The 12,108-nt window shown below is 41.2% G+C and overlaps 1 protein-coding gene across 1 annotated transcript in view; it reads right to left on the bottom strand.

Annotated features, from left to right (window-relative positions):
* The window catches only part of ACTN2 (actinin alpha 2), a 50,786-nt gene that overhangs the window by 18,773 nt on the left and 19,905 nt on the right, over positions 1-12,108 (bottom strand). The window contains exons 8-12 of the mRNA XM_080997677.1: positions 11,109-11,194; positions 8,228-8,320; positions 6,020-6,250; positions 5,612-5,759; positions 3,207-3,357 (exon numbers count right to left, since the gene is read on the bottom strand). Coding sequence (XP_080853803.1) covers positions 3,207-3,357; positions 5,612-5,759; positions 6,020-6,250; positions 8,228-8,320; positions 11,109-11,194 — 709 coding nt within the window. The remainder of the gene's footprint in view (positions 1-3,206; positions 3,358-5,611; positions 5,760-6,019; positions 6,251-8,227; positions 8,321-11,108; positions 11,195-12,108) is intronic.

The following is a 12,108-nucleotide window of genomic DNA, read 5'->3' as shown; positions in this document are numbered from 1 at the left end:
TAGCTTTTGGCTGCTACCAGCATGCTCTCTGCATGCCATTATCTAACACAGACATTGTTATGGTGTGAGTACATCCATACCAATTTGAAATTTAATCTAACAGGAAAACACCCTTTAAAATCCAGACAAGGAAAGGGGTGTTTGATGCCCTACACCTCAAAGGGGGAATTCTTAAGCTATATTACAATGAGCTTTAAGTCAGGGCAAAGAGTTTCATGTGAATAAACAATAAAAACAAAATCTGGCTGGACTTGTGCGATGAGACTTCACCTTCCTCTCCTACCTCTGTCAGCTACCCCAAAACTGTGAACCCCAAAAACTTTCTCTGGAAGGTTCCTCAGCCACTTGGATCATATTTTGAGGGTGCACAGAGGGCTGCAGAAGGGGTGAGGGTATAAAGTCCATTGCATGAGCATAAGTCTATTCTGCTCACATATAGATAGCATTGGATACAACCCATTGTGCCTTGCGTTGATTTTTACTGGCATCTTAAAGGGACAGAACTTGTTAAAATAAGTCACTGATTCCCAGTATCATTAATCAAATGAAATTTCACCTGTGTTAAACACACTAATGGAAGACACTACTAGTAGGGATGAAAACAAACACTTACCTTCTCTATATGAGAACATTGGACCAGTATAATTTTATTTCTATGTGAGTGGAAAGAGATGTCCTAGCAGTATTCAGAATATAATAAATGTGTAAGCAAATACTATATGAGATAAATTCCAAAGGGAGCATATGCAAACCCTTACAACAAATAAGCAGTGCTTAGGACTATGAGTCAATTGGCTATTAGTATTCAATGTATTAGTATTCAATTGTTTTAGGTTATAAATGGGGAATCCATTGCTTCATCCCTTCACGATTTTGAATGGCTTTGCAACTGAAGTCTTGTCACTTACACATTGACTACTATTTCTGGGACTTTACACTCTGGCAGTCAATAGCGGTTGTGAGTTGAAGCAGTCTTGCTCACATACACATGCATGCAGGATGTAGCCAGACACCCATCGGTCAACAAGCCTTTAAGAACTTTAACCTTTATGCTCTTAGCAGCTCTCAGCTGCTAAGAGAAAATGGTTGGGCTGACACTGAACTGTAACCAGTGTAGCTCAAGGTCACACACTCCAATTGTTCTCCAAAAATAGCAACCCTGCACTGCCAAGAGATGAAGACCAGAAAATATGGAGCCATGCCGACCCAGAAAGCAGAAAGGGAATAATTATCTCTCCAAAGGCCTGATTCAGTAACCAGCAGAGCTAATTGAAAAGCTATAATCAACATCATGTCCCAAGTTTCTTAGACAACCCATCTTTCTCAGAACCATTTCCAGAGCGGAAGACTTACTTTTTATATCTCTAATCTGCTATTCTGTGAAAACTGTTTTGGGAAATGATAAAAAGGCTAGTTTAAGTGGAACTAAATTCTTGTAGCAATGACTGATTTGCCACTGATATTTAGCACTGTTCAACTTACCATCACATGGGGAAAGAAGTGCTAATTCAGGTTGCAATATCCTATTCACTTACTTGAAATTAAGACCCACTGAAATCAGCAGCAATGATTAACTCTGATGAATTGTGCTATTCTTCCCAAGTACTATTTGTCTGATTATCTATATGCAGATGAAATGAATAAACGATTGAATGATAACAGGAACCATGGCACAATTCAAAACAACTGTAACGGGTCCATTTCCCTTGAAAAGCATTCAGAATCTTCAATTAGTGCAAAATGCTGGAGCCAGGAGCTTGATGTTTTGAATTCATTGTGATGGTTCTACTTGATTTGCACTGGCTGCCAATTAGTTTCCAGGCTCAGTTCAAGGTGTTGGTCTTAAGCTTTAAAGCCCTTACTGGTTTAGGACCTGGCTATGTTAGGATCTGTCTTTTCGTATATTTTTCTCCCCACACCATCTTATAATCTTGGGCCCTTCCCCAAATCCTCTGACCTCAGAACGTGAAGCTGGTGTCAGCTATGGGTCGGGCCTTCTGCCATTAAGTTCACCAGCCCTATCACTAGACTGCTTCAGGCAGTTGATGAAAGGCCTTTGGCTAACTCTGCCATTTTTTCTGCATTGGTTCTATGTTACTTATTGTGCTGCTGGAACTGGTTAAAGCAGATTGGATATTGTTAATTTATAAATTTAAATATGCATTGGGATGTTTTAGGGATTGTGGTCGCTTTACTTTGTGTTCATTACCACCTGCTAGTCAACCATCTTCAGTTTCCTTGCAGAAATAGTTGATGCAGACATTTTTAAAATAAAAAAGTGAATTCAACCTTTCTAAGTCCCACTGACCTTTGAAATCAGAATGTGTTAAAAATGTTTCTTGTTGAAATCAATGGGGCATAACACAAGTGTAACAAGCGATGAAAAAGAGCAAATGAACACAAAAATAAAAATATGCACAGCTTGTATTAATGATCAACAAGACCAAAAAATATACATGTCCTAATCAGAGAACTCCATTATTCATGTACATAGGTTTGCAGATTGACACTTTAGGTGGTATTCAACTTTGATTTCCTCACAATAGACCACTTTAAATTAATGGACCTCCTATAGTCATGGTCATTATTTTAAATAGGTTTACTCTGAGTAAAATTAAGTTGAATACTTCTCTGTGCTTTTCTGGTGACCTTATTAATTTACAACTCCCTATATCACATCACAAGTGGCATTTTATATTTGTGCAAGCTTGACTATGACATAGGAGAGAGAAATTTGGGAGTGCCAGGGCCATGGTATTAAAAAGGGCATTGATTATGTCTACAAACCTATTTGACAGCAAGGGATCTCTTTGCAAACAATACATTATTTTTAAATTTGTATATCTATATTTAACATTGCTACACACACATAAAACAACAAACCTCTTTCAAACTTCTGTTTGGCTCTTTCTCCCTTTGGCATCCCTCAAGCAAAACATGTAAAATCAGAAATGACATCTCACATGTCAGAGTTACTGATGAGGAAGCAGACAGAAAAGAAGGTTTGTTATTAGCCTTTGCCCTGCAAAGGCTTTTATTTTTAGTTTGGGAAGAAATAAGGAAGGTTTTCAACGAGGAGGCCAAGATAATAACACTTACAAAGCTATCTGTGGAATTCTTACATTGTACCTATGACACTATCGAATTTATTGGAAAGAGTTTATCGGGTAAATGTCAGCAGCTGCGTGCCTCTAAATGGAACATACTTCAGCTCTTGGGCTATGGCAGCGATCTGTTCCACTCTGTCCTGGTGAGCAGCCAAGTCACTCTCAAAAGCCTCATGTTTCCTCAACAAAGCACGGATCTCTGTCAGAGTCGCAGCTTCATAATCCTTTTGCTGCAGAATCTGCTCTTTGCCTGGCAGGAGGAAAGAAAATCCAAAACCATTTATGTTTCTCATTAGGAAAGCTGATTGCTAATGGCTCAAGTACACAGAGAAGCAGACCTTTGAAATCTGCTCGACTTTGAATTTTGCAATGCAGTTTTCCAACCAAATAAAGTGTAAAGAATGTATACATTGGGGAAGCTTGCATAAAAATGCATATATTGGTGAAAATAGCATTAAAATACATTATATAGGGAAGGTCAGTTTGTAAAAATGTGTAATTTAGGGGAAATTGTACATAAATCTTCATGAGGGCCCTTTCGTTAAAAAATAAATCACAGGCTGATGCAGAAATGTGGAAAACCTAAGAGAAGGAGAAATGAGAAACTTAAGAGAAACCCAAACTGCTAGATTTCTCCATCCCTATATGTCTTCTGAGTGACCCAACTGAACACATCTCATCAGTCATGTTTGAATAGGTGCTTGATAAACCTTCTGTTTCTCTGCCTTCTACAAAAATCAGGAGGAGTATCAAACCAAATACATGCCTAGTAGGTTGCACCCCATCCCCCTTGACAGGTCAAAGTTTTCACAGGCCAGACACACATGGAAATGTTGCCTCACCAGCACCAGCCAGTGTGGTGTAGTGGTTAAGAGCGGCAGTCTAGTAATCTGGGGAACCGGGTTCGCGTCTCCGCTCCTCCACATGCAGCTGCTGAGTGACCTTGGGCCAGTCACACTTCTTTGAAGTCTCTCAGCCCCACTCACCTCACAGAGTGTTTGTTGTGGGGGAGGAAGGGAAAGGAGAATGTTAGCCACTTTGAGACTCCTTAAAGGGAGTGAAAGGCGGGATATCAAATCCAAACTCTTCTTCTTCTTCTTTTAATATCTTTCATCCTTAGTTTGGTAGTATCAACTTGCAAAAATGGGTACTTTCTGCAGACTTGTAAAATAGCTCTTGCTCTCTACGACTGCTTTGAACATGCAATATATGGAAAAACTGGGGGCTTTGGATAATGTCACTGTCTGTCTAGGGAAAGGTGGGAACAGGTAAAAATGCCTGAATTTTAAGGCACACTATTCCAGGATAAGAACATTCACAGTATGAAATTTTCCTGTCCTCTCCCCCACATCATACAGAAAAGCCTCTCCAAAGGGTTAGCTGAACAATGTGTGATGGGACACCAGGAACCTGTTGAGTGAGGAGGAAATCAGGCAAAACCAGGAGGAGATCTGTCCAATTCTGGGTGTTTCTTAACTCCCCAGGTTCCAGGTATTCCACACAGGATAAAAATGAGAATAACAGCATAATAACATTTTTTAAAAACTGGGATTTCTTCTTGTTGCACTTACAAATTATATTTAATTGAAAGGTTTCTTTCAATGCTTACGGAAGCCATATAAATCTCTCTGGCCCATTTAGCCATGTTTTTGACTCCTCCTACCAAAAAAAGTTTTAAAACGTTGTAAAACTTATTCTGTCTCAGCAGGGCTATATAAGAACCTAAAGAGAGGCCAGTGTGGTGTAGTGGTTAGAGTGTTGGACTAGGGCCTGGAAGACCAGGGTTCGAATCTCCACTTGGCCATAAAACTCACTGGGTGTCCTTGGGCCAGTCACTACCTCTCAGCCTAACCTACCTCACAGGGTTGTTGTGGGCTTTATTGAGAGAGAAGGGAGAAAACCATGTATGCCACCTTGAGCTCCTTGGAGAAAAAGGTGGTATATAAATGCAATGAAGAAACAAAGAAGAAGAAGAAGAAGAAGAAGAAGAAGAAGAAGAAGAAGAAGAAGAGGAGGAGTAGTAGTTTGGATTTGATATCTTGCTTTAACACTACCCTGAGGAGTCTCAAAGCGGCCAACATTCCCCTTTCCCTCCCTCCACCACAACAAACACTCTGTGAGGTGAGTGGGGCTGAGAGACTTCAAAGAAGTGTGACTAGCCTAGAGTCATCCAGCAGCTGCATGTGGAAGAGCGGAGACGCGAACCCGGTTCCCCAGATTACGAGACTACCGCTCTTAACTACTACACCGCACTGGCTCTCAGCAGGCGGCCTACTTTAGACCAGCAATCCATCTAGTTCAGCATCCTTTTCCCCACAGTGGGCAAGCAGCTGCTTCTACAAAACCCACCAACCAGCGCCTGAAGGCAGCCACCCCCCTCCCTTCTCTAGGAAATGGTATTCAGAAGCATAAAGCTTTCAAAACCAGAAATTCCATACAGCCATCGTAACAAGAGGATGTGAAATTGGGTGGATATTGTAGTTAACAACAGGCTTCAAGCTTACCATAAGCCCAGGTTTCATGCGAAGAAGCCTTTTGCCTAAATTTGGCAGCCAAATGTTCAAGTCGCTCAAGCCTTCGAATTTCATTCAGCAACCATTCCTCGTAGCCCTTCTCAGCCTGCTCAAGTCTTTGCCAAGCGCTAGCAATGTCCTAGGAGAGGAATGCAAACAGAACACCTTTAATGGTTTAAATTGTGTGTCTCAAGATTTCCGGGTCTTCTGAGCATATAATCAGCATCTTCCTTGACTCTACTATAATTCCCAGTGTAAAAATTTGGATTGCAATATGCTTGGGTCAATCACCTATCTTTTTGCTATCTTAACTCTGTAAAGCACCATGCATATGCTGTTTCCAGGCTTAATGAACCATTCTAGAACCAACAAGGAAGATTCATAGGCCCCTTTACTTACTGAAACCATCTTCCCTTCTGATGGCATGAAAGCTGGCCTATTGCTGATCCTCAGTTTTGTCTGCAATGTATTGAAATTGATCTCCAGCTGACATTTTTCTTGGACTTTGGGAGGCTTGTGTTTACGGCGATAATCTCTGAAGTCCTCTAACTTCTTCTGCATAGCCGCCATAGTATTCTCTGGGGTCCTGTTTTCCAGCCAAGGAGTTGTGCGACGAATCCATTCTAAAAGCTGTTTTGCACGTACATAAAATTACAAACAAACGATAAAAAAGATAATTAGAAGTGGCTTCTTCTTCTTTGCATGCTATAGAGAAACATACTGTACTCCCATAGCTTCTGAATTTAGTGCTATTGGAACCCAACAGACAAAGAAGAATGATTTCTTGATGCGTGAAACAGAAGGAAATATTGTTAGCAGGGCTGGGGCTACCTTTAGCTGCAGTTGAGTCAATCTTGGCTTCCACCTATTGTCTGCATGGAGAGGAACAAACCCCATGCCAGGTTCATGCAATACAACAAGTCAGAGTCTAGCTCATTTCTGGCTTGTTTCCTCCATGTATGGAACAGTTGGGAGCAGGAGAAGAGCAAAGCACTTGTGCGTGTTTATCCATAGATTACTTTAAACCAGGCTTCCTCAACCTCGGCCCTCCAGATGTTTTGAGACTACAATTCCCATCATCCCTGACCACTGGTCCTTCTAGCTAGGGATCATGGGAGTTGTAGGCCAGAAATATCTGGAGGGCTGAGGTTGAGGAAGCCTGCTTTAAACTATGTTTTATCATGCTGTCATGAATCCTATTGAGGTGTCTCAGAGGGACCGGTTGGCTCATGAGGAGGAATGGGAGGAACTCAGGCAGTTCCTAGCAAAATGTGGGTGAGTGGAACTGGGATCCCAGAGAGGAGACCAGTAGTCTAGGGACTGGAGAGCCGGATCCAGAGGAAGGACCAAGCAGGTTGGCAGAGCAGTATTCTGCTCCTGTGACACAGGAGACGCCTAGGGACACCTCCTGCTGTGGAACCACCCAGCACCATCTCCTGCCTGTGTGAAGCCTTCTCTGAAGCAGGTAAATGTAATGGAAAGTAATTTGTATGCTGGCCCAGCACCAACCTCACCTCCAGTTCCAGGGACACAGAGACGCCAGTGTGAACAAACATCACAAGCCCAACACACTTGAAAGAGTGCCCATTTGCTTGCCCAATCCCCGGACTTGCTCGGTGAAGCGCTATGGCCACCCTGTCCTTCAAAAGGACGGTGAAAGAGATAGGTCACTTACTGGGTCAGCAATTGAGCTTATACTTAGCTACGAATCTATACCTCCTATGAATCTGATGTACCTTGTAAGCTGCGGCTTGTCTTTGTACTGCTCTGAATTATGGGTATTAAAAATCAGCAGAAACCAAACTGAGAATTCTAGTTCTTCATCCAGCAGTGAGAGGCAGAACAGCTGCAGACAAACCAGGCCATTATCTCCTAGTGGTCTTGAACCTTGAACAGTGTGGTGCTGGCTGGCCAGTGGACAGGACATGCTGGAGCAGACTAAATACTGCTTCATTTTGGCCTGTCTCTCAGTCCCTCCACAGATCTAGCTGTGGCCTCTCAGAAGTGATGCCCAAGAGCTATCACTTCCCTGAGAACTCTCAAGTTGTGCTTGGTGGTTTTCCATATGTGAGCTGGGATTGCTTGGGATCCCATCACTACCTCAGGCAAGAAGTAAAGGCTGTCTTGCCTATATCACTTCCCTATGACTGCAAGAACTCCCTCTCTGTTTGGCCTAGAAACCAAAGCCAAACCTAGCCTCGTAGTCTGTATCTGCAAATTATTATAATTTAGGAATCATCAGTGTGAGTGACTGAAATCCTAAAGCTCATTCACGATGCGGTAGCAAGTGTATATGGAAGCTGCAATCAAGGAAGAACTTCGTCCAAATTAAGCTGCAAGCATAGGAAATCTCCACTGCATTTAACATCAAGAACATGCACTTTACAACACTGGATAAAAAGGCAGCAAATATATTTTCAATTAAAATACAGATCATGTTAAATGAAATGGAGCTTTCCTCTCCTCATTTAATGACTATGTTTGAATAAAAAGAGCCTCAGCAGTAGATAACAGCTTTGGGTAAATGTTCTTATTAAATTGCTTATTCAAGCCATCCATGCTTTATTATCAGAATAATTATTTCACTATTGTGTCGGTTTCCTTTACCTCACTTGCTAGCCTTTCATATTCTTCCATCAACTTTTCATTTTCTTGGTTCACAGCAAGTACCTTACAAATCCGATTAGCTGCTGTTTCTGCCTGAAAAACACAGGACATAAACAGTGTGGATATATCATTGCATTCTTAGACTGACACAAACTAAAGAATGACCATATATTGGCTTCTGAAAAGTAAAGTAGCTGTGTTTACTATTGTAACCTTCAGCTTATACACACTTTCCTTGGAATAAGATCATTTAACTCATTGGGACTCACTTCTTACATAGGCTTGCACTGTGAATGTCTTAATCTGAAAGGTGCCTTAGGACTCTCCACACACACACCCTTTATATTAACTTGCTTTTTAACTAATTTAGCTTAAACACTAGCAAAATACTTGTGGGGAACTTGTGGAGTCATTACCCACAACGACACTGCAATATATTTGATGAATTACTCATTTTCTGTAAGGGCTATTTTGGTTTTCATCTGTGTCAAAGTCGATATAGATATGTTGGCTCAGCATGCTGTGATAGTCCGGCAAGATGATGCTAACTCAAGGTAACTCTAATGATGCTACCATCTGGGCACTGTCAGAAAAATAGTGAAATGTAAGGGAGGGGGATGCAAAAAATAATGACTAACATATTTTTTTAAAAAAGCAAAACGATAGCACAGCACCAAATTTTTACCTACGAAAATTTCAGAATAGAAGGAACATAGTGGGGGGGGGGGGAGTTAATGACAGCCCACTTTTAAACTTTTTTGTGCAGTTTTAAGCTGCTCTTTCCCAGTTCCAATCTGCAACTTTAGTGATGTGGCTTGTTTTGTTTTTTAAAAAACAGCTTCTTCTTGAGGAAACCCTAGTAAGGAATCACTTAGGCAGCCTGATGATATGATGTCATCAAATGTCAATCTGATTTGGCTGCCTGATGATATCAGAAGCCGAATCAGGATTCCCTTCATCTGGTCAGACTTCATGTTGATACCACATAACCAATTAGATGGGACAATGTGATGCCATCGCGAAGCCAAAATACATTGAGGCTAACATTTCTTACCATCTTACCTTCACCAGTGAGGGTCAACTGTCCTGTTTCACAGTTCCCCATACATTTACTGAAATAGAGGTTTATTTCATGCAGAGCAAAGTTCTTCCTAAATGCCCACCATTTCAATTCAACCCTTCAAAAGAGATTTCATTGCTATAGTGTTGTTACTTTCCATTTTTTCACAAATAGACACATGATTCAATACCATACAGAACAATAATTTAAGTAGCTACATTTGAGTTTATTCCTTCAGTTGTTCCTACCTTTTAAGGAGGGGAGATCAACCTGTTCTCTGCCATTTAATAGACGTTTGCAGGCAAAATATGAGTTTTTTACTGGTATAAAGTGATGTAAGAACTTCACCTACTTACTTTCTAGGGCTCAAGTTGCTGTTAAGAATATTAAGATTGGGATAGCATCAATTTGGCAACCCCAGTCCATACTGATTTCAATAGTGCAGTATCTTTTAAACCCAAGTGGTCTCTTAATCAGTTTTTCAAAATGTTTATGTTCAGGGAATTCATTTCCTGTCTAAATTGCCTGCCAATTAACTCCTGTACATATGCCAGGGAACCGCTGCACATTTCAGAGGATTCTGGACGTCAGTCACTGCCATAGCTACAGGGGAGCTAGCCAGGGTTTTTTGCCCTGGGTGAAGCCTCCAGAGGGAGGCCATTGAGGCTCCCAGCCTGTGTGTGTGGTTGTACGCAAATGTGTGTAGGGGTGGTGCCAAACTGGGTCTTTGACACAGGTAAAATTCGCCCCTGCAGTCGGTTCACACAAGATGCTGGACACAAGCCTGCTAGGCTCCCATGAACACCCTGTAGCATACCAAACACTCCCTTATTGCTACACATTTGTGAGACATTTTGCAGCAAGGGGACATTTTGCAGTCTTTCAGGGAAGCTTGTTTGCCATCACAGCTTTTATCATTTAAGAAGCCCTGGTAAGCTTCGAAAGGGACCCCAAGGTTTCCTGGAACATAGTGTCCATTGGGCCTGGTGGGGTGGAACAGAGGGAAGCCAGCCGTAGGTAGAGCTAGAGCCAATGATAGGCAGAGCCAACGAATTCTAGTTTTGTCTTCATCCTCATCCCTGCTGAGTTGTACACAGGCAGTGCTTTTTTCCTGGGGGTACGCAGACCCCTAAATATTTTGTGAATCTAAGTTTGGCCTCTTTGAGGGGCAGTATTTCAACATGAGTAGGAAAATGACAATACCCCTAAATATTTTTTTAAAGAAAAAAAGCACTATACACAGGTAAGGCTGAGAAGGAAGAAGCTGACAGCCAGTGTCATTCTCTGGACTTTTTGTAAAAAAGAAGGCAGGCAGGTGGGAGATGTCAGAGAGGAAGTGGAGGATGATGAGGCAGAGCCCCATCTGCTCTTATGGAGCTGGCTTGACCACAGTTTGAAAAATACTGCCATACAAAACATCTGTATGGAGCCTGACCCTCTCATAAGACCCTATTAGAGCAGGTGGAATAATATTTTGTTCACTTCCCTGAAAACTATCATTTTAGGTCAGATAATGTTGCTTCTCATTATAAAGGGTTGTGGTGAGGAAATGCAGCCTTTCTAAAATGGATTGAATGCTCAGTGCAGTTATATTTATTTACATAATAGGAACTAAAGATTACTGCAGTGCCTGTAATGCCAACAGAGTCAAAAGCAGATTCTGATTAAAACACACAGACCGAGCACGCTCACTTAACATATATTTGTCCATGTTAATTAAAGAACAAAGAAACTGCAGGGCAAATGATAAACCCAATGGAAACCTGAAACACACAGAGCAACATTCAGAACGGCAGTCCGAAGGGGACAGATGATGAATACCTGCTCTGCTCCAGCAAAAGCATGGTAGAAGCAGGAAACATAAGTCATGATAGCTCTCTCATCAGGCTTGGGGGTGTTCACAATATCTGCAAGGGAAGAAGAAACAAAACAAACACAAGAAGTGGAAAACTGCTGCCATCCTGCTTTGCTTTCTGTACGCAAGGCAGGTGCTGCTCTGCCAGGCTTCAACAAGCTGAAATTAATCATCTGCTATGTTAATACATGCCGGCTGGAAAGGCAAAATATTGAAACTCAAACTGAGATCCTGGGGCACAGAGGGGACTTGGAACAATTCCATTGCTTTTATGAATAATGTTTGCAAGGAAACATAATCACTGCTCATTGGAGCAATCCCTGATTCAAGGCAAGCTATCTTTACCTATACAGTAAGATGGCTTAAATGAGTACTGTTTGCATGAGTGAACCATCATGCATGAGGTTCAAATGAAGCACATCTAGAAATATATATGTGTAACTTTCCATCTGACAAAGGTCTTCCCTGAAAAAGGCTGTGCTTAATATCTTCACAGTGTTATGTAATTTTTAAAAATGAGATAGCACATTAAGTGCTCTCTTAGTGGCCCTTGCATTGTTCTTTTTCTTTTATTATAAAATTTCAGCTTCCTGGAATACATATACAAATGTCAATGCTATTATGTTTTATTACCACATCATGGAGGTTTCTCAGTATTGACACAACTACAAATAGCAATTAAAATGTAGGTATTATTATATATAGGAGATCTATACTATAAACTATGAAACTAAACAGAACATGCTGTTGCATTTTTAAGGAAGCATTGAAAACCACTGGTGCATGTTCTCCAGAAGCAAATTCAATCCTCTAAAACATTTCCAAAATAGTCATATAAGATCAGACTGGGAGGAAAGCTACAAAATATCATGGAAAGCAAAGAGCAAAAATTATGCTCAGAACTTTACCTTCTGAGCACCAGCAAACACATGGTACTAAGAGGAAGCATAAATCATAAAAACAATT

Source organism: Podarcis pityusensis (genome assembly GCF_964106645.2).
Source record: "Podarcis pityusensis genome assembly, chromosome: 3".
In the NCBI taxonomy this organism is placed as follows: Eukaryota; Metazoa; Chordata; class Lepidosauria; order Squamata; family Lacertidae; genus Podarcis; species Podarcis pityusensis.
Note: the sequence above shows the minus strand (reverse complement) of the source record. Positions and strands in the feature narration are given on the sequence as shown.